At 35.3% G+C, this 26701-nt stretch overlaps 1 protein-coding gene across 1 annotated transcript in view; it reads left to right on the plus strand.

Annotated features, from left to right (window-relative positions):
- Nucleotides 1-26701, plus strand: part of LOC109064038 (cilia- and flagella-associated protein 58-like) — an 82429-nt gene that overhangs the window by 7192 nt on the left and 48536 nt on the right. The window contains exons 8-11 of the mRNA XM_042717447.1: nt 4706-4788; nt 8313-8504; nt 13171-13332; nt 14660-14806. Coding sequence (XP_042573381.1) covers nt 4706-4788; nt 8313-8504; nt 13171-13332; nt 14660-14806 — 584 coding nt within the window. The remainder of the gene's footprint in view (nt 1-4705; nt 4789-8312; nt 8505-13170; nt 13333-14659; nt 14807-26701) is intronic.

The raw sequence follows: 26701 nt of genomic DNA on the forward strand, positions 1-26701 counted from the left end.
AGCAAAGCTATTTTAATGGGCAATTTTTTTTTTAAATTTATGTAACTTTCAGTTTATATATATATATATATATACATATATACATATACTGTTTTGTTATCTGAATGATCCATAGCTGTTTGTTTTTTTTTGGTCTAGTGATAGTTGTTCATGAGTCCCTTGTTTGTCCTGAACAGTTAAACTGCCTGCTGTTCTTCAGAAAAATCCTTCAACTCCCACAAATTATTTGGTTTTCCAGCATTTTTGTGTATTTAAACCCTTTCCAACAATGACTGTAGAATTCTGAGATCCATCTTTTCACACTGAGGACAAACAAACAAAATTGAAACATTCTGTTTCAGAGAATATTTAGACATTTCAGATCTACATGGTAGTGCAAGCTTCATAACAATTGGGATTAATTGATAGTTTCACTTTTAAATCATGTCTTATTATCATTATATCTTCTCAGGGCGTCCACCTGTAATTAATTGTGTATTTTTGCAAATTTTAATGACACAGGCTACTAATTAACTCTTGTGCTAATTATGAAACTAGGCACAGACATTTGTGACAGAAGTGTTGGTAATAAAATTAACAGTAGCTGACACTGAGGCAAGGTCTTGAAGGCTGGGATTTCATGTTTTGGTAAATTCTGCCAGGCCGAGTCAATCTCATGCCTTTAATCCAAAATCCCGCCCAAACACAAAGTCACACAATGATTAAGAACCAATTTTTCGATTAGCTAAAAAAACCTTGGGCACCTGACTCTTTTATGTTGTTAAGAAGGCCTATGGCTGTCACAGAGACAAGTGTGATATACCTATTTCTGTTACATTGTAGCCTTAAAAAACACTTACATCACACTCACATAATGCTTGATTTTATTTTTCAATAAAACATTGACATGTGTGACACAGTAGCTCATGTCAAACCTGTTAATTTATAGTTAAATAAAAAAATTTCCTTGCACACCCCTACAGGCCATGTGTGTGTGTGCAGCAGTTCCAGAGTCTTCAGGGAAATGAAACATTGGACTCTGGGGTGATAAAATGACCTTAGCCTCTCTGTCTAATTCAGAGCTAAGACTGCTTATCTGGAGGCATAAAAGGGTTTGTTTATTTGTGCTTTGTAAGGTTGAACAGGGGTGATATAACGAAACAATAAAAAGGGAAATGAATGGAGCGAAATGGCATTAACTATCAAAATCATTTTTAAAAGCAATGTTTACAGGATCATGCGGGATTATGTTGTAAATCAGTGGGTTATGACCCAAAAATGGGTCGCAGGTCTGTTCTAAAAATGTTGTGTAGGGGCAAAGGGACAAAATAATGCAGATGATAAAATGCATCTAACCATATAATTGTGCATAGGACAGCAAAAATAAATGGGTCTATTAGTCAGGAAAAACTTACCAAATCTGTGGTTGTGCACTTCAAAGGCAAATGCGTCACTTAAATGTATCACTTAATACCATACCCCATACTGATACAATGCCTAATGTATAGCCTAACGTTTAAGGCTATATTTTTATTTTATTTTATTTTATTTTATTTTATTTTATTTTATGTTATTAATAATAAGTTTAATTTTATTTTTTTTTGTTTTTTTTTTTTTTTTTTATTTTATTTTATTTTATTTTATTTTATGCAATGCAATGCAATGCAATGCAATGCAATGCAATGCAATGCAATGCATATGGGCCATGCAGGTCATAGTAATATTAATGCTAATAATAAAGCAGTTTGAATTTAATCATAATTTATTATATTATTCAGTATATTTAGTTATGTAATGCTACTATTGTTCTAGTCATTCCATAGAATGTTTTGTTTTGTTTGTTTTGTTTTGCAGGTAATGGTAATATTAATGTTTTAATCTATTAACCCATTTCAGTCTTTATGAGCATTTTTGTAACTTTTATACAGTAGATAATTTGCAAATTGATGTCCAGTAAAATCTGAGCTGTGAAGCAAAACCATTTGAAAACCACTATTAAAGAGATCCATGTGCTTATATATTTAAAACATGTGTAAATGTTTAATTTTCTAGTAGTTTGTGAAATACACCTGCGGTAAATGACATATGATCTGAATCTGTTCTTTGACAGATTGGTCTCTCTTCTCTTGCTTCTCCCCTCCACACCTGCTTACTCCGTCTTTCTTCTTCCAACCATTATGACCTCTCACCAACACCAGCATCCATTACCCTGATTATAACCATGTTCTGTCCATCCCAGCTGAGTATGAGAAGATAGATTTCTCAGCAGACTCAGTGCAGGACAGACAGTGGATCCTAATGGCTTCAGCTGTGTCTGATGGGCTAGATAGCACAGAGGTAAAGCTCTGGTCTGGTAACCAGAATGCTGCAGGTTGAGCCGTCACCATTGTGTCATTGAACACAGCACTTAGGTTGCTGCAGTGGGACTGTCCCTGTAAAGCTGGTCACTTTAGATCAAAGCATTGGCTAAATGACGAGGTCTGTGGAGTGTTGGTGCTTAACCTCAGTCTTATCTTCACACCATACAGTCTGCACTGCTCAGGGAAACCCTAGGGCCATTGTAGCTGGACACTTCCATCAGTCGCATCAATTATTGACTATAAGACCTGTAATCCAGAGAGCTTTGTCTGAGTAGGTTGTTAGTAGAATTGCTGCACAAAAGACCGAACTTCTGCTATTCTTTGATGTGAATGTAAACTTTCAAGGAATTTTTTTATGTGGCTGTTTCATGATGCTCTGTGGCTAGAAACTGTTTCTTGTGCTCTATGTTTACGAATCTATACAGTGGATCTACAAAGCTGGTTTTGCTTAAGGCTTTTGAATCAAGATTTTGTGTTGGACATAAAGTGGAATTTCAACATTTCATTATTACCAGAATGAATGAATATAAAAACAAAAAAGCAAACAAACTATTTTTTAATAAAGCTTCTGAAAGCTGAACAAATAAGCTTTCTATTGATGTATGGTATGTTAGAATGGGACAATATTTGGCCGAGATACAACTATTTGAAAATCTGCAATATGAGAGTGCAAAAAAGTTGTCCAAATTAAGTTCCTAGCAATGCATATTACTAATAAAAAATAGGGTAGGACATTTTTATTAAAATTATCCATGATGATATTAAAAATATATTCATGGAACATGACCATTACTTAATATCCAAATGGTTTTGGCATAAAAGAAAAATCGATAATTTTGACCCATGCAATGTATTTTTGGCTATAAATATAGCCGTTCTAATTATGATTGTTTTTGTGGTCAAGGGTCAAAAAAAAAAAAAAAAAATACTTTATAATTATATATTATTTATATCTTATATATATATTTTATATATTATATATTAATTATATTAATATTTATATATTAATATATTAATTTGAACTATATGATCAACAATATTCACGATACAATGTATAAAATAATACAATTAAATCAAAATAATATAATTTATAATATAATTTATATAAAATAAATAATGGATAAAATTTATTTAAATGATTTATTATTAACAGCATCAGAAAATTTGAACAGGACATCTTCTTTTTTAAATGCCTCTTGAATTTTGTTGGTTTCCTGCTTTTGGCAGATGATAATTCACCACACATAACAAATCTTCTTCTTCTTCTTCTTCTTCTTCTTCTTCTTCTTCTTCTTCTTCTTCTTCTTCTTCTTCTTCTTCTTCTTCTTCTTGTCATCTGCCTAGTTAAATAAATGAGAAACATTTGTGCCAAAATACAGTAAAGGTTTCTTGGATGCATAGCCTTTGATGTTAACAACAAAAGAGAAGCAAAATGATGTTAAAAACAAAAGAGAAAGATTTCTCCTCCCCTTTAACAGTTGTTATGGCTATTAATTTTGCTCTTATCTACTACATGGTTAATTGCTTCTTATTATTTGCATTTAGCATGTTTTTCCCTGCTTTTCTGTGATCCAATTAGAACTCACTGTAACATTTCTTCTAATTTCTTATGCTCTTTGGAATTGCCAAATAAGGAGGGGAAATAGTATGTGTGGAAGTTTCATGGAACAACAAAAACAAAGCCTCCTTACTCTGCACTTAATTTATCGCAGTGTCCTTGATCCCATCTGTGCAGTTTGACAAATGATCAGACTTGTCATCAAGCCAGTAATTTATAAAGAAATCCTCATATTAGTGAAAGTCTCCAGGCTCTGATTGGACGGTTCGAACGGAGGGTGTTTGACGGCTGATGGATGGAGCCAGAGCCCTGTTGTCATCTTAATCGGGGTTTCCACGGTGATGGATGTTGTCATCTTAATCAGGGTTGGCTGGCTGATTGATGAGATGGGCTGTGACAGTGGGGTCAGTGAGCTGGCCGTCCGAGGAGAAGAGGAGGCGGGGTCATGTGAGGACAGAACATGGAATGGCCATTTCACATGACAGCGCGGCCCCGCGATGTCCACTCATGCACGCCTGCTCGCTGACAGCCGAGACACTCTTTTGCTTATTCCCACTCTTCCTTTTAGTCTTTCCGTGTCCCAGTTCTTTTTTCTACCTTCTTATGCCTGCAGCCGTATAATGGGCTTTTTGAATTGTGTAATTATTTTACGTTGGTCCTTCACAGACTGTGGAAAGTGCTTCTGAAAACCACCCTATTAGCGGAAAGCCTTTTAAAAAGAAAAGTAACAATTAGCAATATATCCCGCTGGCTTTGAAAGAAGAACTAAAAAATAAATAATAAGAGCTTCATTTTCTGTTTTTCTTAGAAATGGAGACTGCAAAAAAGCAGATGGATATGGACAAGAAGGCTATAGATGAACTGGTGCGGGAGAGGGACATCCTGAATAAGGTGTGTGTGCACATGTGTTTCTAACTTCTAATGTTTATCCTATCAAAATGTCTTGAAAAAGATTTCTGATTGTGTTTAAAATGTGTAATATGTAATAAATTAAATTTAATGAACACACACACAAAAAAAAAACACACACAACCACACACACACACACACCACACACACACACACACATTTTATTAATAACTTTATTAATACAATTTAGTTTATTTTGATTATTATTTGTTATCTTTATTAATTTTATTTATTTTATTTTGTTTATTTTTTTTTTTATTTGTTATCATTATAGATTTACTTATTTATTTAGACTATTTAATTAAATAAATCTCCCTGGTCCGCTATCAACCCCTGTTCTACCTTCTTCTTCGAGCGTCCCCCAGCCCTGGTTGACCTAAAGTTTAAGCGGCGTTTTTTCTTTTCTGTTTTTTTTTGTTTGTTTTGCCCCCTCTCGGAATGGATATCCCAGGCGTCCGACTCCTATGCCTGGAGCAACTGGACCGTTCGCTGGAGGTACTTTTTCGATCTGGCGTGCCTTAACTTCCCGGACCGCGCGCTAATAACTATGCTGGCCTGAGCGAGCGGTGTATAGGCTACCACCTTAAAGCCCACTCCCGACCCAGAGGACCAGCCAGCCATCACCCCGCTGCACGGAGCTAGAGACCGCCGCAGACCGCATGAGCCCCGCAGCCTAGCACCAGCAGAGGAACGAGGATAGCCTCGCCGCTGGGAGAGCTCAGAGTGCGACTTGACAGGTCGAGAGTGTGGAGCCGGCAACCCCCGTGCCGTCGTGGGACACACACACCCGCCCACACAGCTGCATGGCAGGGCGGTTTCTGGGAAGTATACAGAAAAACACATCCTTCTGTTTGCTTCTCCGCTGGTTCCGCAACCGCCTTATTCACGTCCACATCCTTCTGTGTTGCTTCCCTCCCATGCTCCTCCCTCCCCGTCCCCTCACACAGTTCACACACGCTGGTTCCGTCACTTCTGTTTCACCGCCCACTGATTCACACACACACATCTCCGCTGTTCCGCCATTAATAACTTTCGCGCTGGTTAATACAATCCTTCTTTAGTTTATTTTGATTATTCCGCCCATACCAGATCTTTTGTTTATCATTATAGCCTTACGCCGCAGGACTTCCAGACCTCCTTCTGGACTGTCTTCCCTGCCTCAGCCTCCATCCTCCCTTTATCCTTTAGACCGGCGGCTCCGCACTTGGCTCCGTCCCTCATCTCCACCGTGGCCCGCAATCCCACCTGGTGCCAAACCGGCTCCCCCTCGTTAATGGTCAGTAAGTTTCGCCGCATCGTCGCGCCATCCACTCCGGAGCGTCAGGCTCCTATTCCCTGCACCTCCGCCTAATATATCTGGAACTCTCTCCGGTCTCGGTCCTTCGCCCTCCGGCTCGGGGTCCCCTAATTCATCAAATTTCGGCTCCCACTCCGGCTCCCGCATCGGTCCCCTGGTACCAGGCTCATGCTCATCTCCCCGCCTGCTCCCACTATGCGAGGACGCAGGCTCCGGACTTTCTCTGCCTTCGGCTTCCTTGTTCCTAAATCTCGAAGTCTCCGTTTCAATCTATGGCCCTCTCATCTTTATATATTTACATTATTTTTAGTTGTATTTTAGTGTATTATATTAATTAATTTATTTAATCATACACACACATTACATCACACGTTAAAAGCCCCTTTAGTGAAATAACAGTTCCAAAAATAAAAAAATTTGGTCATTTTCGCGTTATATCGTTATATATGATTATATACCTGTTTCCATTATGATATATATTTTTTGTTTTATTAAATAATATATCAAATAATTAATCAAATGGATCACAAACATTAAAAAGCCCTTCAAATTTGTTTTATTAAATAATATATCATTAGATTTACATTGTTTAGTGCTTAATCAAATTAACTCACCAAACAACATCATATATCACACGTTTAAAAGCCCCTAAAAATTTAATAATATAAATTAATATCTCAAATCCACAAAATGGATCACAAACTTAAACAGTATATCAAATAATTAAATTGAATCACACACATAAAAAGGCCCTTAAACATTTATTTGTTTATTTAGATTAATATTTCATTAAATAAACAATATATCAACTAATCAAATAAATCATGAAGCCCCTAAAACCTTTATTTATTTATTTAGATTATTATTTAGTAATTAAATAATATAGCAATTAAATAATCAAATGAACCACAAACCAAAAAGCCACTAAAACCTGTCTGTTTATTTAGGATTATTATTTGATCATTATTATTATTATTATTTAAAATAATTCATTTCAAACCAGTAAAACTTCAAAAGCAGTACGTTCAAAAGCAGTACGACCTTTTTGATGAAATCCGAGAGCTCTCTGACCCTCCCATAGACAGCAAGAGCCCAACCACGATTAACGCACAGAAACATAGTAAGGACATCAGAAAAATAGTACATCAGTGTTTTTTTTGTTTTTTTTTCACTTTCATTTTACGAAGCCATGAGAATACTTTTTATATGCAAACCTATAGCGCCATTTTGGAAAATACCACAACGCATGTGCGTGCTTTCCGCCATGTATGTGTGTTCTATGTCAGCAGTACCATGCGCTTGCATTGTTTACGTACAGGAAAAGCAGGCACATGCATCGTGATATTCTCCAAAATGCCGCTATTAACACGGAGGAGAAGAATTGTTGAATTAATACATTATTATTATTATTATTATTTTTTTGCGCACAAAAAGTATTCTTGTAGCCTCATAAAATTACGTTTGAACCACTGATGTCACATGGACTATTTTAAAGATGTCCTTGAAACGTTTCTGTGCCTTAATTGTGGTAGGACCCTTGCTGTCTATGGATAAGGGTGAGTAATAAATGACAGAATTAAACATTTTTGGGTGAACTATCCCTTTAAATCTTTGTTTTAGCTCTGCTAGTTTGAGTGATCTGATCTTAAATGTTTTGGACGTGCTTTGGATGTCTTGAAACTAATATTAATACCAGGTAAGCTTTTCGGCGAGTCTTTATGATTTATATTTTTATCCTAAGGGCTAATATTTTGCAGCGGTTCTACATTTTCACAGTTCTCATAGCTTCCCCACGCTGTTATGATGCACAGATGGATTTCAGAAAACAAGAGAAGGTGCATGATGTTTCTGCTGACATGCTGAATATTGCATTGCTATTGTGCGTATGAAAATTACAGGATATTCATATTTAATTGCACAGGAGACACTCTGTCTCACAAACACACACACACACACACACACACACACACACACACACACACACTGTGGCATACAAACACGGCTTTTGATATCAGTTTACCTTGGAGAATCATTCCTTTGATCTATTGAACAGTAATATATCACAGAATAAAATCATCCTATTCCAAAGCTCCTTTTTTTTTTGCGTCTGTTTTCTGAAAATCTTGAGTCACTATTGCTAAGTACAGTATATTTACAAATTGATCTTTTGCATAACCTCTTTGTGTCTCTGTGTACGTGTTTCTTCCAGAATATGATCAAGGCGGCCAATGAAACAGACAAACAGCAGACCATTGTTAAGCTACACGAACAGTCAAAGAAGAGTCTGGAACAGGAGATTTTAAACTACAGGGACGAAGCCCAGAAACAGCGAAAGATCATCTACCAGCTGGAGAAAGAGAGGGATCGCTACATAAACGAGGCCAGTGAGCTCACCAAGAAGGTACAGCGCGCGCACACACACACACACACACACACACACACACACACACACACATACACTTACACACAAGTTAGCTATTGCTCAGTGAAGGCTAATTTTGTTCATTTTTAGTCATATCTATCTATCTATCTATCTATCTATCTATCTATCTATCTATCTATCTATCTATCTATCTATCTATCTATCTATCTATCTGAACATTGAGTGTAAGCTATAGCGCCCCTTGTGGCAGTACTGAGAATGCAACACATAATTGCACTCAGATGTGTATTGAATTTGAACCCATTTCAAAACATGATAAATTAAATATAGCTTGTGTAATTTGGTGTATTTACATTCGTACTTGCATAAAGTATGTTATAGGCCTAAGAGTGAAAAAAAATCAAATCCCCTTACATTTCTTTCTCTTACGATGTTTTACTTTCTAAGAGCTGTTGAGAGTCAAGAGTCTCTTGGTTTTTGTCTTGTAATCCTTGAAGGCATTTCTTCACTCTGTAGTACTTTAGCATGCTTGTGTGAGTCATCTTACTGATGACTTTATAAAACTGTTGCTATCGCAACAGAGCGATGTGTGTGTGCCGCTCTATACACACTTCAAGCCAGTAACTTTTAGGCACTTACAGCAAACTTGTTTAGGTATAATGGGGAACTATCAAGTTAAGTCAAGCGTGCCGTGAACAACATAATTAGAGAACGGTCTGATTGAGTCTGATGTTTAACATGTTTTAATTACATCATGGTATTTCAAATTTATATCGATAATCTACATTTCTCAAAGCGCCGGTCACCCAAAAATAAAATTCTGCTATCATGTACTGTGCAAACTTATTTTGTGTTCCATGGTTGAAAGTAAGTCATACAGGTTTGAAACGACATATGGGTGAGTAAATAATGACAGTATTATTATTTTGGGGTAAACTATTCCTGTAAATGAGCTCTGCAGTTTACTTCATTATCTCACCATGACCTTTTATAAGAGACCTTATAACATGAGAAAATTTGAGTTTGGTTAATGTATCACCTGCTATTCTCAGTTAATGTGTCATTCATTTAAATAATGTACTTGTGGAAATGCATTAGATGCAAAAAAATAAGTATTTTTAAGATTACTTATTGGCCAGATAGAGTCACTTAGTAAGACATTTAATTTGCTGCTAGAAACTTTCTGCTGCTCTCAAGTTATTCTTTTAAATTAAATGTTCTGGTGATTAAAACCATCTGTTGGCTTTTTATTTTATTTTATTTTTTTTCAAATCAGAAAGCAGTAGTGTTAATTATAATTACAGACTATGATGTGATGGTCATTAAATAGCTTTGTACTAAAAATATCTGTCTTGAACAGTAGTCCATGAAAAATCTGTCTTATTTTTTTTTTTGTTGACACACCCCTTAGCATCCTGGCATTTGCCCTGACATTTGTTTTCTCAGGTTTTATGTTGAGAAAGTGCACTGCAGCATGAACAGGAAGATTCAGGTTTACATTCAGCTCCAGGCACATCTTCTTACTCTTTTTCTGTCTTGGATAAGACCAAACATAATATATACCATATAATAGTGTTCCTGATTCTGTGTAAAGTAGCTGGATCATCCTTCAAAGATCTGCACTGTAAAATATTGCCAGGTTTTTACAAAACTGAACAGTGTTTTTTTGCAATAAAATGATCAGAATTTTACTATATATATATATATTTCAGTGTGTATTCACAATGTAAACAGTAAAAACAGACATACTGTTTCTATTTATAGATTCTGCCTTTACTTACAGCACTCATTATACTGTCTTACACACCAAAAAGTGCAAGCAGTCGCCTTCAGTTTTCAGCTACATGAAGGTTGCGCTGCAGTAGGTGTTTATTTTGGAACATCTATCACAGTTTCCTAGGAACCAGAGGCTATTTGAGACACAACATCGCTTTCATGTATTCAGCATTGCTAACATTTGCTTTCTTTCAGCAAGATTTTTTGAAAAGTTAATAATCTAATTCCAGGTAAAAAAAAAAAAAAAAAGCTCAGCCGTAAGCCACGTGTTGAAAAAGCTCTTAGCTAATGGTTTTGAGATTGCCTCCTGAGATCTGACTTCACAACTATAGCTTGCTCGTACTTTGCAGAGAATAAAAATTCTTCTGATTTAAAATAAGAAACACGGTTCAAACAAGTAGGTTTATAAGTCTAGAAGCTATTCGTTAGCATTCCCATTCAGCTGGTGCAGGAAGTGTGCAAGAATGCCGTCTTTGCTCTCAATTCTTGGCACAGAAGTTTTAGAGACATTTCATAAAAACAGAGTGATATTAAACATTTATTTGCAGAATTATCTGTTGCCCCCTTCACACACTAGCATTGTATTACATACAGTAATTATTTAGAAAACAGCTGTCTTTACAAATATCATTTTAAATGCAAATCTGTAGATCTTCAGTCTGTAATAAGGCCAGCTCATATCATCCCCAGACTGTCTCATTATATTTCACCAATGTTCCACCATCATTAATGGCATGTTATTTATAGAAAACCATTAAGGGTAATCGTCTTTTAGTCCTGAATAATAAGACTGATAAAAATTTCTTAGCATTTTATTGGTGAACCTTTAAAATAATGAGAGCATGCATGTTCTCCTGTATATGAAAAATCATTTGTAAACATTATATGAGCAGTAAATGTGAAGCTGTGTGATGAAGTGAGGCTTTTGAGCACAAAATCTTGATATATAATTCATTTTACCTTTAGAAGATTTTGTGTTTAGAAGAGGTCTTGTGTTTTTATATGTTATGTGATGTTGTTGTAATGTAATGATATTTTTCTGTTGTGTTTTTTTTGTTTTGATTTTTTGTAGTTTGGATTGTTTGATGTCTGTAATGATTGAGGTGCTCCACATAATCACCCATTGGACAAAACCAATGTATTGTCCTACAGGATGACATTTAAGGGGATAAAAAGTATGACTTTTGCCAGGTTCAGATCAGTGAATTTAGCTAGATTTATAGAGGAGATGATGGAGAAACTCTATAGTGTTCACAAGTTTGATTTATAAGGCCCCGAAGCTGACTATGAATTGTGAGTTGCTGAATTTACGGGAAGTGACTGACGTTATTTTCTTATGCTTTGGTTGATTATATACTCACTACTTTCAGAAGGGCTGAGTATTTACAACCAGTGGACTCATCTGACACATGCACCTTTATTATCTCTACAGACACAATGTGTTTGGTGTGTATGTCTGAAAGCTGTTGTTAAAATATCACTACACAAGCTATTTAACCCGCAATGTACAGTAGCATATATGAGTTTGAATGGCATTGTCTTGGACACATTCTGCTATCAATTTAATGTCCCTTTTAAATTCCCTTGCATTTTTGAAGCCTGTGCGAAGGACAAAGTAAATATATTTTTTTGTGTTATTTCAATCAAACCGCACTGAAACATTGTATTTTTCGCTTTGATAAATGCGAAAGTGTAAAGGTTAACAAGAATTGGCATCTATTCAGACTGCAGTGAAATTCAATAAAGGCAAGTTGTTTGGTTGTCTAAACTTCTCCTGATGTGAATTTATCGGAGTTAAAGAAAGCAAATCAAAACATGACATGTGAGGAGAAAGGTAAAGGCAATTCTGGGTCTGTTTTTGCATCAGTGCAAGGTTGCATAACCTCTCGATGAATAACATAAACACTTTTCCAATATTTTGGCAGAAAGGCTGTATGAAGCAACAGGCAACAAAATGATGTTGCTACACATTATACCCTGTTTTGACCAAAATCTATGGGCGCATCACTTTTGTCTTTCACAGATAAAGCAATCATACATTACAGTGGCCTACCTTTCTTTCAAAACATTCTCAACAATATTTGAAAGCCTCCTATATAATATTAACTATACATTAACTATACATTAACTATAATATATTATTAATAGAAACTGGGAGTGTTGAGTTGAATTCATCTATCTATCTATCTATCTATCTATCTATCTATCTATCTATCTATCTATCTATCTATCTATCTATCTATCTATCTATCTATCTATCTATCTATCTATCTATCTATCTATCTATCTATCTATCTATCTATCTGCAATTCCAAAATGAACTGTGATGATCTAAGTTAAGAATGTCATCTATAATGTTCTATTTAAATAAAATGTATCTCAGTACTTGATTTTGTGCTGATTAGAGTGTTAGCTTGGCAACATGTTAACTTTTGACTCTATAGAGCTGTTTAGTCGTGTTGTTAATTTGTAATGCTAATTCGCAATGGGAACCCTGTGGAAGTTTTTAATGGCTTTTTAGAATGGTGTTTTTTGATTTATGAGTAAAATAAGGTTTGTGTTTAACATATAAAGTGACTGTCATGTTTTATTCTACGACATAAATCATACACAGTCGTGACTTAAACATAAATTTTAAAACAGTTCTGTGTTTGGAAATGTAAATTTTCTTCCTGGTTTTAAGATTACAATTTTGTTTGGTATTTTTGATTTTATTGTTGGTTTTAGGATTGTCTGTTTTAAATGTAAATTTTCTTTATGTTTGTGTGAATGTGATTTACCGTTGTACTGTCAATCATAAGGTACAGTAGGATGCTTAGAAACTAGCTGCTTTGTAGACAACAGACAGACCTAAAGACTAGTTGCAGTTTTCCAGATTTAACCCCACTGTCTCTGTCTGTCTTTTCAGGTTCTTGAGAATATTGAGGACATTAAATTGAAGGAGATGCAGATATTTGAGTATAAGAAGAGAATCGCAGAAGCTGAAACAAAACTGAAGCAGCAGCAGAACCTCTATGAGGATGTCAGGACAGAGAGGAACCTCTTCAGCAAGAACCTGATTGAGGCCAAGGTAAGTGTGTATATATGTGTGTGTGTGTATAGACCTTCATCTTACAGATCTGCTCCCCATGAGCATGAGAGCAGATATACTGTAGAGGCCAGTGGATCCATGGGATGACTTCTTTGGGAAATTCGCCCAAATGAAGCTTGTGTAGGGTGGCGTGAACATTAATCTTTGTCCAGGAAATCGCCCCATTTGTGCAAAGTCGGAAATAGCAGGTAACCTCCCTGCTGTGTGGCCTGAAACTACAAAAGTACACTAATGTAGCTTCTAGCTACACAAAACCCATTTTTACGCATTAATGCATTGCGAAATGTGTCAGAATGCAATTCAAAAATGCAACACAAGTTGCATTCTCAGCATTGCTGTGAGGAGCTCAATAGTGGAGAATTAGTGTGAACTGTCATTTTCTATAGTCACTTTTCTCTTTCAGGTCCGATACTGTCATGGTTTGAATGTCTACTGCCACTTCTGTTACTATTGCTATGCAAGTTAGTAGAAGAAGTTCACCATGAAATGAAAATGCTGCTATTGCTCACCCCCACGTCTTTTCAGTAATTTTTTTGGTTGAAATAGCAAAAATTTTCCAGAAGTCATGAAACCTTAATTAGTCCATTCACTGATATCAATAAAATCCAGGTCCGAAAATTTGATTTTAGTGGCTTTTAGCCAATGTCTATTAGCTTTGAAGTAATTTATTTGTGTAATGGCAAAGTTGAATTTTCAGAGGATCTGGTCTTCAGTGTCACATGATCCTTCAGAAATATATATATATATATGTGTATATATATTTTTTTTTATGTTGATTTAGTGGTTTTTATTTTTTTTTTTAATTGGTAGTATCTTTTGAATTGTACTATATGCATTTATGCATAAATATACAGTATTTTTCTTTCAGGAAAATGGATCAGTATATTGATGACTCATCCTGCACTACACAAATTTTTACCTAATCAGATTACAATGAGAATATTCAGCATTCGAATGACACATGCAAACCACAAGCAAATCATGATTTATACTGTAGCTGTGATATGAACAAAGACTATTGCCTATATATATTTAAAAAAAAGGAAAGCCCAAAACTTTCTGTATCAATAGAAAATATGTCAGCACAGGAAAGGAAACCTTGAAAGCTGCAGTAAGAAACTCAAGTATAAGACTTATTTTTCAGGTCTATAATAGACTGTCCTTTGTTGTCGGTTTTTTGCTGATGACCCATTCCTGCTGTGTTTTGAGTGTGAATCTGCTAGGGTGGTTGTCTACCTGTCTGCCAAGCTGTCTTTGTGCATAAGTTTGGCCAATTTCTAACACACCACCCTGTGTTCACTTCTAGGATCAGAATGCAGAGATGAAACGCAAGGTGAAGATCGTGAACCACATGTTCGAACAGCTAAAAGATGAAATCACCACAAAAGAAGTGGCTCTAGACAAGGAGCGCCAGGAGTTCCAGCGTGTAGAGAGAGAAAGGGAAAATCTCAAGGTAACCCATTTCATCCGTTACTGCCATCTTAGTTCTGTACACTTTCAAATCTAACATTACTATGCCTAGTCCGTTTCCTTACTAGGAAATACAATACAATTTTTTTAATAAAGCATGTAGAAATGCACAACTTTGGATTTTAAACTAATGAGAAAATGCAAAAAATGGTTTATGTCATTCCAACTCCAGTTATGATATATTAGTAAATATTCATAATAAAATGTTTAAATTAATTTATATAATTAAATGACAAGAAAGTATAAGATTTTCACATATTAATATCACAAGTGCAGTTCACAATTTGTTCGTACTTACAGTATTATTCATAGTTGAATGCATTTTTTACCTCATTAAATTGTGCAGCATTCAAACAATTTAAAAATGATCTGGGTTTACGCCGAGTATTTTTTAGTGATTCTCTGACTATAGGCTGATGATACACGGGGCAACTTTTTGAGCAATGTTGCCGGGCAGCTCTTGGCAATGTTGCCATCAACGGCCAACCGTGTTAGACACAGGGCTCACAACCAATCTAAAGTATCCATATAGAAATTTGTTACCTATTTTCAGTGGGAAAGAACCAAAGCAACACTGCTCAAAAAAAGTTGGCCAGCAAAATTGCTCAAAAAGTTGCCCTGTGTATCCTCAGCCTTATGGAGTGATATTTGGTTTACATCATTTATTTTAATTTAATGTATTGTATTTTAATTTAATTTAATTTAATTTGTATTTATTTAAACTATCAGTCTGTACATGGCATATTTACACTAGTGGATGGCAAAAATGTACAGTTTTTATGAGCAAATCATTGCCTCATTCAACAACTTGGTTCAAAAACACTGATTCAAATTATCTGGCAACAACACAATCTAAAATGAAGTTAATCAATATTAAATTCTTGTTGGTTGCACTATTGTATACAAGTAATGTCACAATCACAATTCTGTTGTTTTTCTGACTATGATCCTAGCTGTGATTACCTGATATGCATCCTTTATTTTTACTTCTTTAGCTGGTTGATTATTAAGGGTGAAGCTGATGTTTATTTATTTTTTATTTATTTTTTATTTTTTTGTATAAATTTAGTGATATACTAGTCACTGTCCATAAAGGTGCTCATTTGTGGTGCTTAAAATAACCAGACAGCATAAGAAAAGTTACCTTGCATTCAACTTCGAGGAGATATTTTTCATAATCCTTTCATTATTACTTTTCAGATCTTTGTGCTTATTAAATACAATGGCACGTCTCTTCTTCTCTCTGTCACAAGCTTTCAATATCACCCTCAAAAAGGATAATATTGGAATATCAAATAGTATGGCACAAAAAAAGGAAAGAAATAAAAGAAAACACAAAAGATCACTCCATATTTTATGACAGAAATATAAATGTGAGTTCAGAGAGGGCTTTGACTCTAACCACTTTCAAATTCAACATCTGACATGAAAGACTTAATGAATATGCAATGCTTTTTGGCGGTTATTGGAGTTGTAAATTATATATGACCTTGTTCTGAGGTATAGACTGAGGGGTGTGGTCACAGAGAGAGAGACAAAGCAAGAGAGAAACAGCTTGAGTATGTGATTGCCCAGCACTGACTGATGCAACAGATCTAAAGTAGCCACTAATCCTAGATTAGCTCTACATGTAGCATATAATGCACACATGCATCATGGACCTTTATAACAAAATACATGAAGCGGTGGATTGATACTCCAAACATCTGAGACCACAATGAAATTTAGTGATTATTAAAAATGTATTTTATTTTACACTGGAACGCATAAAATAGATAAAAAAAAATGTATGGACTTCTTCTCATTAACATATTAAAATTTCTTGATATTCCACATATTCTTCATAAGTAAATGAGCAGCAGCAATGTTATTCATGTACAGTATTTGTCATAGGTTTAGGAAAAATAACATTTTCAAATCATCAGTATCCCAAAACTTTAGTAAAACGGATTTAGAATAATGCATATGCAATTTCTATGAAACGCTGACTCATCATGCTATGGTGATTAGTTTTAGTTGTATTGAATTGAAAGTGAACAAAAACATTACAGAAACATTTAAATGTTTGTGTATAATCAAATCCCTAAATAAGGCAAAGTAGAAAAGATGCCTTTTTCACTGAATACAGACCAGTGCTAGACACTTTTAGCCATTTTTTATTTTTATTTTTTCAAGATCCATCTAGTGTTAAACCTGGACTTTTGGACCCCACTGTATGTTAATACTGTATCTGGAGCATGGTGAAATCGCTCCATTAGCCTGAACAGATTGTTTCAGAGGAGTGTGGACCAGTGGTCTGAACAGATGGTTTCAGACTGGAAGGTTCCTCTACACATGGGGTGGAAGGTTGTGGAGTTCTGGACAAAAACGGATGGAAAATTTCATCAGATCACAGATTATGAGCTGTCTCAGAACTAAACAGATCCCTGGATAACTGAAAGTCTGTTTTGATTAATCCAAATGCTGTCTTGGGAAGCGTATAGTCACATGCTCTTAAACATCCTCTCTTGGTATCTGACTGCGTTAAGCACTGTTGAAGATCTTTAAAAGCTCATTCTGGGTGAAATATGGTGTGTGCATTAGTAAGGAACTAGAAAGATTCATTAATAAAAGAAAATGGGTCTCGAGGGCTGGTGGGCAGCTACCCAACTTGAGCAGCTTACCCAGCATGCCACAGGAGGTGCTGTCTGGCTCCCTGACTGGTTCTCAGGAAGCATGATGGCTGTGATGTTCACCTCTCCTTTGAACCATGAAGTGAAAAGGCAAAACACCCAATGGAAGAGAAAAGGAGAGACAAGAACGAAAAATACACTGAAGACTGAAACGTCTTGAAACTTTACAGAGCAAACTAAAGTCTGTGAACTTGACAGATGCTGATGCTCTAATGGTAGATATCCAAATAATTTTTGGATAGCACGCGCCACTCTTGCTAATCAAAGTAAGAGGCATGTTTCAGCCAAGCTCAGTGCTCCCTGTGTTTCGTTTCCTGTACTAATGAAGGAAAGCCACAGAGAACAGTAGAGAAAGACCAGTCATCATCAAGAACAGAAGAGCACTCCCAATAACTTCTAGAGGATGAGAATTTCAGACAAGATCCTTTGGTAAACATTATGCATAGTCATGCAATTCATAATCATGGAGACTCATGAGTCATAAAGGTCTGTACATCCTGCAGCAAAAATAGCAGAAGTTGAACTTTCAATCTGTTCTTTCTTTCATTCGTTCTTCCATTCTTTCTCTCATTTATCAAATCAACTTCATCCATAGCTGTTTTCCTATGATAAGTCTGGCCTTACGCCAAGTAGATGTTAAAGTCAATGCTAGCAGTTATTTCAGTTTTTTACATTATTAACATTTAAATCAACATTCACCAAGATTTACACTACCCTTCAAAAGTTTGGGATTGGTAAGATTTTTTAAAATGTTTTTGAAAGAAATACTTTATACTTAAAGGCCAAAATAAATAAATAAATAAAAAAAGTTAAAATGAAAGTAAATGCACAATTAACAAACACGTTAAGCAATTGCCTCTTCTAATTGCTGTAACTGTTCAAACACTGTAAAATTGTGTTGCATGGAAACCTGACTTACTCATTTTTTCCTGTCATCCGAGTATAATTTTTTCAGGCATCACTTTACAAACAAAAAGCAAACGGAACTTAAATAGACTGATGGGAAAGAAAATCAGAGCAAAGAAGATCGACAAACAACTAGAGAGAGAGAAATGACGAACAAAGGCAATCTTTCATGTTTTGAGGTGCTACAGGGACATGATGCAGAAAACTTTAAATTGATAGGGAGTTCACTGCAGGCTTATGTAACCCTCTCTGGCATTTCGTTTCTTTCACCTTCATTCATTTGTTTTCTTGGTTTTTGTGAGCCTGTGTCTCACCCTTTGCCTTTTGTATTTTAAAGCATACAGGTGCCCCAGAGCTGCAGTTTACCTCTGCTTTCTTCTCTGGTTCCTCTGCCTTCTCCTTCCTGTTTCCCACCACTTCTCAAGTCAAAACCATCATCCGTTTCCCTCTTTAACAAGAGGAAGAAAGATCCAGAACATGTGAATGAAGACAGGCTGTGCATTCATAAATCTTGTGAAGCATTTTTAGAGTTATACCATTTGCCAAAACTAGTGACGCTACTGCTTATATTTTTAGTAATCTTTTAAAAACACTCTAGCTTTTCTCAAAACAAGTGGGATACTGGTGGAATGCTACAAATCCTGCAAGTTTCTTCTAAACTGTCTAATCTCATTATGCACAATTGGGAAATCTAAATCATTTTAGACTGATTCAGTTTGTTCAAGTGGTTCACTTCACCATCAGTTTGTTTGAATGGCATCTGTCAAGGCATGGAATATGTTGAGAAGCAAGTGAACCGTCAGTTTTGGAATTTCATGTTTTTGGAGGGGGGGGAAATTAGCAAGTGAATGAGTGAGTGAATTTGACAAAGACCAAATAGTGAAGGCTGGACGACTGGGTCAGGGTATCTCCAAACCTACTGGGAGTTCCTGGTATGCTGTAGTGCAATAAAGGATAATAATAAAGGTCTGGACCGTGAAAAAACAGGTAGCCTGGTCTGGAGAATCATGTTCTCTTTTAGATCAGGTGGACGGCTGGGTATGTGTGTGGGGAGGGATGGCAGCAGGATGCACTATGGGAAGAAACCAGGCCGATGGAGGCAATGTTATGCTCTGGCCAATGTTCTGCTGGAAACCTTGGGTCCGTAAATTTTAAATAAAAATTATCATTAAATAATAAATAAATAAATAAAAAATCAGTACTTAAAAAGATTCAGTACAATTAGGATCTCTTCTTTAGCAGAGTCCGGTTTCTAAAGTAGCTTTACTGTAATTTTACTGATTTGAGAGCAGCTTGTAGTTTGGGATGTTTCAGTTTTTAAAGCAACTTCCCAAACACTGCAAACATAGGAAGTCATTGTCCATTTCACCCTCTGTACTCTGAAGAGTATGTAATTACATAAAGTGGTTGGAAGCCTTTTATTATGTCGTTAACAGTCATTTCTGTTTAGTTTTTACTTCATAATGCTTTTTTTTTTCTTCTGGATTTGTCATTTGCCCCTTGCTTCACTTGCTTCAGATGAAAGGCTATAAAATGTGAGAAATTCATTATTCAATAAAGATCTTAGCCACATGCAGATGGAAGGAGGCAGGAGAACATGCCATTTGCCCATTTTCTCATAAAACCTTAATTGATCTAATTTATTATTCTTATGAGATGTCTCTTGGTTAGTCTTGGGTTTGTGCCCATAATGATCTGTGAAAGAAGACATGGGAAGCAAGGAAATGTTATACGTTTGACAAGCTTGGGCCAGATTTTGTGATTAACCGATTGAACTTCTCACAATTGGAGTATATACATCTGCAGTGGGGTTCAGAATTCTTAGAAAACATTGAAAATCTAGGTTTATTTATATTTGAACCTAGAAATTAACAATGTCTATGGAATTAGCAAGGGAAATATATAACTAAATACCTTAGAAAACCTTGCTTCACTAAGCAGGTTTGTGACACTGATCATGTGAACTCTTTTGTACAAAAGGTCAGATTTTCTTGCTTCCATTGAAGCACAAGATGCTCTTTGGAACATTCTCAAATCGTGCTGGAGAACATGGATCATCTCACAAATTAGTCTATAATAATCAAAGTCCCTTTTAGACAAGTCATGTCACTCGGCCGCCATCTTTGAAACGCCATTTTTCCCCATTCAAAACTATACAAGTGACACGTCTTGGGTATTTTATAGTCTTTGATAATAATTTATTACATTAAAGATAAATGTTTTTTTTTTTTTCTAGTGTTTTAACCCTCATTTAAAAAATGAGGTCAAGGAACTCATTGTGGAAAAAATACTTGGAAGACTTGATTGTAAGACATCTGAGTGTTTTTCTTTACACAACTCTTTGTGTAAAAGGTCACGCTTCGTTCACTTCTTCAGGCTGACTGGTTAAAAAAAGGTGATTTGCACCTCCGTCATTGTCACCTCTGGTATTCATTTGTCAGATACACTTTGTCAGCCAACCCACATATCTACCAATTGTCAGCAATATTACGCCTATGACGGAAAGTCAATATCACCCTTTGGTAAATGGTGACAAACTTGGGTTCATTACATTTCCATGGAGCAGCTGTCACAGCAGCTCATTCTCGGCTTCACGTTTTACCTCCAATCCTGTCAGGATGCGTCAATGTCAAAGCATAACCCAGGCAGCCGATGGGAGTCATTGCCACACTTGTCACAATACCATGTAAAGTTTGGGAAAGTGTGAAAGTTACTCTTGGAGAGCCAGGTGCATTCTTGTTAATCTTTGTATTTGTTTGTGAACATTGCATATATAAAATAGCAGATCGATGGTAGTTGTGACAAAACCTCATTCGGTCAGCAGAGGGCACTCTCAGTGGAATTTAAAAATACATTTACATAGTTTGATTTATCTTTGATCTCTTTGTACTGACCTTGAATACTGGCTTGGATATTCTTCTGCATTATGTCGGCCAGGGTTTGTTCTATGTTTCATAAAACTATATGCATCCTAATTTTAAGCTTCAATGAAATCTTTGTTTTACCTAGAATAGCAGTTTTCAGATTTACATTTACCACATACGAAAAATGAGAAATGAAAAATACATGGTTTTTCTATTGCTTCATCCACTTGTTTGCCTTTTTCCCCTGTGAAGTCCATTCTGTGTCTTTGAAATGCAGTAAACTAAGAGGAAGGTTGAGCTCTGAAGTATCTGCTTTGAAATCTTTCTGAAATCAGAGATATCTGGGTGCGTATTTTACTCCAAATGCTTGCAACGTGATCTAGTCCAGTTTTTCTAAACCACATTCCTGAAGCCTCCTACACTGCACATTTTGCATGTTTCCTTAATTAAAATCACCAGATTCAACTCATCAGCTCATTAATAGAGGCTCCAATGGTAAAACGGGTGTGTCTGACAAAGGAGACATGCATAATATGCCTCCTACACTGCACATAATGGAGTGATGAATAATTTGTCTAATAACGTGAAAATTAGCTGATCACAATAATATGCATAATTAGGTGAATATTTATGTATATTGACATGTTTATAGATGTTAGATTTTATATTTTTAGATGAAAGATTTGCATGATCTGTGATATGAACTGCTTATAAATAAGATAAATAAGCTATATCCACATCATAAACATTATATTAAAACTTACATTTTGCAAGCAATGAAGTAAATTAACATATTAATTATTGATGCATAATTAAATGTGTATACTTCGTAAAATGGATATGGTATTGACAAAATATTGACTACATTGTAAAGTTTAAAATAGATTTTTTTACACAGACAAAAATACTATTTCAGGTATTTTACTTCAGAATTTCATTTTTAATTCAATGTGTTACCTGCCACTTCCTTGTAATTATTTTTGGAATTTACTAGCAATTTCTGAATGAAAATTGTTTCAAGATTTTAAGATTCCAAATTCAAGATTTTTATTTGTCACATACACAGTTACGTACAAATACAAATATGAACTATTATTTTAAAGGACATTTTCAAGCATTTATGGGTTCCCTTACAGACGGCTTCATAGGAAGCAATGCTCTTTTGTCCTTCTGGTCTCCTGTCTCCACACACAAAGACTATTGTGCCAAGACAATGACCTTTCAGCTCTTCTTGTTGTTTATTACCTCAAGCCTTCACAAACGTACCAAGAAAGAAGCTCTTGTGTTCTTTGAAGCTGGCCAGCACCGAGTCTGTCTACTGGCTAACCCTCACCCCATGAAAAAACAATTAGGCCACTTCATAAGAATTGATTAGCATGTTAATGAATGGGCTACACTTTCTCATCACGAGAGGCTACGGCAGGGGGTAATGAGGGGAGAGGCTGCTCTCAGCACCAGCTCCGTCCAGCTGGTTGTTATGCATGCTGAGAGGCGACATCGATCTCGGAGAAATCTTATTACATGCTCCAGACGCTGTCTGCAAATGTTTAGCACTGAACCGAGAGTGGAGGGGAAAAAGTTTCAGAATTTAATGTCGTAAAAAAGGAAGTGATGATGTGTAAAGCATGCAGCCAGGTTCTAAACGATGTTCTCCACTCTTTTGAAATTTCATCAGCGTTTCACGGTAAACGGGAGATGTGGCAAACGACCTTTAAAATGACCTTGCGCAGTTGTTCCCGGTTCAGTGTTAACAAGCCAGATTTTAGACGGAGTCAAAGGTCTTGTCATCTTATATGCACACTGTTGTCCATTTATTATGCTGTCAGAGCCCCTTCATCAATGCTCCTGAAGAAGAAAACACCCTCTGAAGTCTCTGAAAGTACATTTATTTAATTTGTCTGCTAACAGTGTTCAAAGTGGACATACATACCATTTTCCAATGATATATTATATTTCAGTGTTATTATATTTTTAAAATAAAAGGGCAATTTAATAATGAATTGTAATATTTTAAGATAGAAAGTCCATTTATGGGACACGTGTAAAAAAAATAATCTGTACATACACTAAAAAAAAAAGAAAAAAAAAATGTAGGATTTGATATGAAACATTTGTCCCTCAGAAATTGCTAGTAACTTATTGAATAAACTGTGAATTTTTGAAGTAGAAATATTTTTTTTTAAACTCTTTTATTTTATTTATATTTTATAACTTTTTTTTTTATTATTATTATTTTAAAAGCACCAAGCAGAAATGAAAAAGGCATGAAAAATGTCCCAAGACAATAATCCTGTAACAGAAAAAGTAAAAATAAAACAAAAAATCGCTTAGTTTTAATAAAAATCAACCCTTAGACATAAAAATGCCTAAAGCTGAATAAAAAAGCTTAGATTTAAAGTTTCCCCAATAGTTGCCAGTGGTGATTAGTTTATAAATTATTGACCATTTTGGTCTGGAGCCCAAATTCATTCTATAATTTTAATATGAGAAAATAAAAATAAATAAGACAAATGGCTGTCCATCTATTAAATTATAAAATTGCAATTAATTTAATAATTTGTTGTAGTTAACACATTCATTTAGTTTTTAAGGAAGAAAAAGAAAAAAGGGAGAAACTGTTTCACTGATTTGTGTAGATAACACTCATAGTATAATTATATGCCATAGCATTTTTACAAGTCTCACTTTTTATATACACTGTTCAAGTATTTTTTTTGTTTGTTTTGTTTTTTAAACATGCTTTTACTTAAGAAAGATTGAATTGATCAAAAGTGACAGTAAAGACATTTATAATACAAAAGACTTATCACTTATCACACGTGTCAACATGGGCCTAGTGTTTGGGACACGCACCTGAGCTGATTCTGAAAACAGGATCTTTGGTCTTTAAAAGAACCCACCTGCTGCTCCTGCAGCCTGACTATGGCTCTGTTGCTCTCTCTTTCTCTCTCTCAGGGGATAAAGGTTAAGACTTGTATCAAATGAAGTGTAAAGCACTCACGCCTGTCTTCCCTCTGTCTCTTTTTATCCTTCCCTTTTTTGTCTGTTTTCTACTTTCTTGGCAGACCTATATGTTTACCCCACTGCATCTGCCGCAGGCGACCAAATAAGTGTCAAAGAGGGGTGAGAGACAGAGATGGATTTGAAGTCAAATGTCTTGATGACGTACCACAGTCTCCCACCAAGGGGAAATTACTGCAACGTTTCGACCTCTTGCACAACTTTTGACAGACATACATCCTGACTTCTTGGTCAAAATGCCTGTCTTGGCATGAAATTAGGTTAAACACAATAAGCTTAGTCTCTATGAATAGGTGAAACAGAAGAAAAATCAGATGTCAGAATATGGAATCTGCCTAACAGATCTGTCAGCATCTATTATGTCATTAATATTCATTAAACAACATTGCAGAAAAAAGAGAAACCCCCCACTGCTCTTGGATGGATTAATTTAGTCATTTTAATAAGCCCTTTAAAACCAAACATGAACACATAGTTAAGTCTAAATGAAATAACTGTAAAGCTAATTTAAATTACAAGCCTCCTGCTTCTCAAAGTCAGACAGTGTTCAATCTATATTAATGTGTTAAGCTATGATTCATGCAGTGCAAATAATATGACTACTTATTCATTCATTTTATTACTGGCTCTGTTTAATCCTCTTGAATAGTAACTTTATTAGAGAGATTTTATTTTATTCTATTTTATTTTATTTTACCGATAACATGAGCAAAAGGATAATAAACAAAGAGTGACTAATATGTAGATAAAAAAGTTATTAAACACTTTCTACCAATATATAAATTGTAGTGTGTTCAATAGGTATCAAAATAGATATTGAGAAACATTCAGTTTCACTTTTATTAACTTCTGAAACACTACTTTATTGTCAACTCTGTGCATAACTACAATATTGAACAAAATGAAATGTCATGCAATGGATAAATTTAAAGACAAGGCACAAAGAGCCTTGTTTGCCAACAAATAGAATATAAAAACTGACATCACAATCAGAATCTGACTAAATTAATGGATTCATTTTAATTAACTGATTCAATTTATTTACTTAAGAGTTGTAGCATTTTTAGATTTTACTAAATGAGACAAAATTTTGCAAGTGGAATTCTGCAAAAATGCAACATAAAACACCAGATAATACCTGCAGAACAAAATTTTGGCTGTGACCTCTGAAGGCGTATTAACGAGCCTGATCTCATGATGAAAACGTACCTGTGGTAACTATGTACCGCCATGTGCGTTTCGTGATATATTTGACGTGAAATTTCCACTAAGTGGTGCTAAAAGAGTCTTTTTTTTTTTTTTCAGAACAGATAAATGTACACATGGACTTTTTTATGTGACGTTGGTTTTTTACGTGTCACCGCAAATCTGGCTTGAAATGTCCATTGAAATGTCCATACAACTTTTATGCTCTGTGACGTTTTAAAATAACATACCATCTGCACTACACCTGAACCTTACTTATAGTATAAACAAAAGCTGATGTGACATAAAAACATGTCATTTTAGCTTGTTTATTGATCTCTCATCTTTCAGCTCTTTCTTTGTGAGTCCAATTCCATGCCGGCTGAGCTACCGAGCAAGCTTGTTACATCTGGAAAGTAAAACATACTGTATGGAGCTATAATCATAACTGTGTTCGAAATCGATTAAATCTAAAGTTCATTTCTGTTGGAAACTGCAGTGATATGTACTTATTGGTAAGTATTTTGCGTTTCGCGACAAATTTCCCACATGAATGTTTTCATCATGAGATCAGGTCAGAGCACACCATCAGACGCAGACCAATGCCAATAACTGACCGAATACAGTAAATCACTTCTCAGACATTCCAAGACCCGACAAATACAGATTCAACATGTTTAATTGGCTAAATAAGCGCTGACCAGTGGCAACAGGCATAACACTCTGAATATGTCGTTTGCCGTCTGTCGGTGCAGTGTGAATTGGCCTTAAAATAGCCTTGTTCTCACCGAGTCAGAGCAAAACATGTTCAGTTTGAGCCTAGGAAAAAAAAAAAAAAATTAATCAAGCCAAATTAGATTATCATGAAATGAAACAAAACTACTTAAAGCTGATGCAATTTGTTCTTAATAGTGTGTATTCATCAGGAAGTAATGCAGGGTGAGGTTTAAAAAGTGAACAAGTGAAGGCTTTGTTATTACTAGTTCAAGTTATTTTACTCACACGGTTCTGCCTTGGATACATCAGCAAAAAAGAAAAGCTTTTTAAAGCTGAAGAGAAAATGATTGCCTTTTGATGAATGACTATAAAAAACAAACATTGTTTTCTTTTGAATAATAGCCTATGCACTGATGAATTGCACATAATAAAACCAGGGACATTTATTAGGAGAGTAATTAGAGTCCATTTTTATTTCAGGTTTTCTTTTGTACTCCAGGCGGAAATTACAAC

Source organism: Cyprinus carpio, chromosome B1 (assembly GCF_018340385.1).
Source record: "Cyprinus carpio isolate SPL01 chromosome B1, ASM1834038v1, whole genome shotgun sequence".
Lineage (NCBI taxonomy): Eukaryota > Metazoa > Chordata > Actinopteri > Cypriniformes > Cyprinidae > Cyprinus > Cyprinus carpio.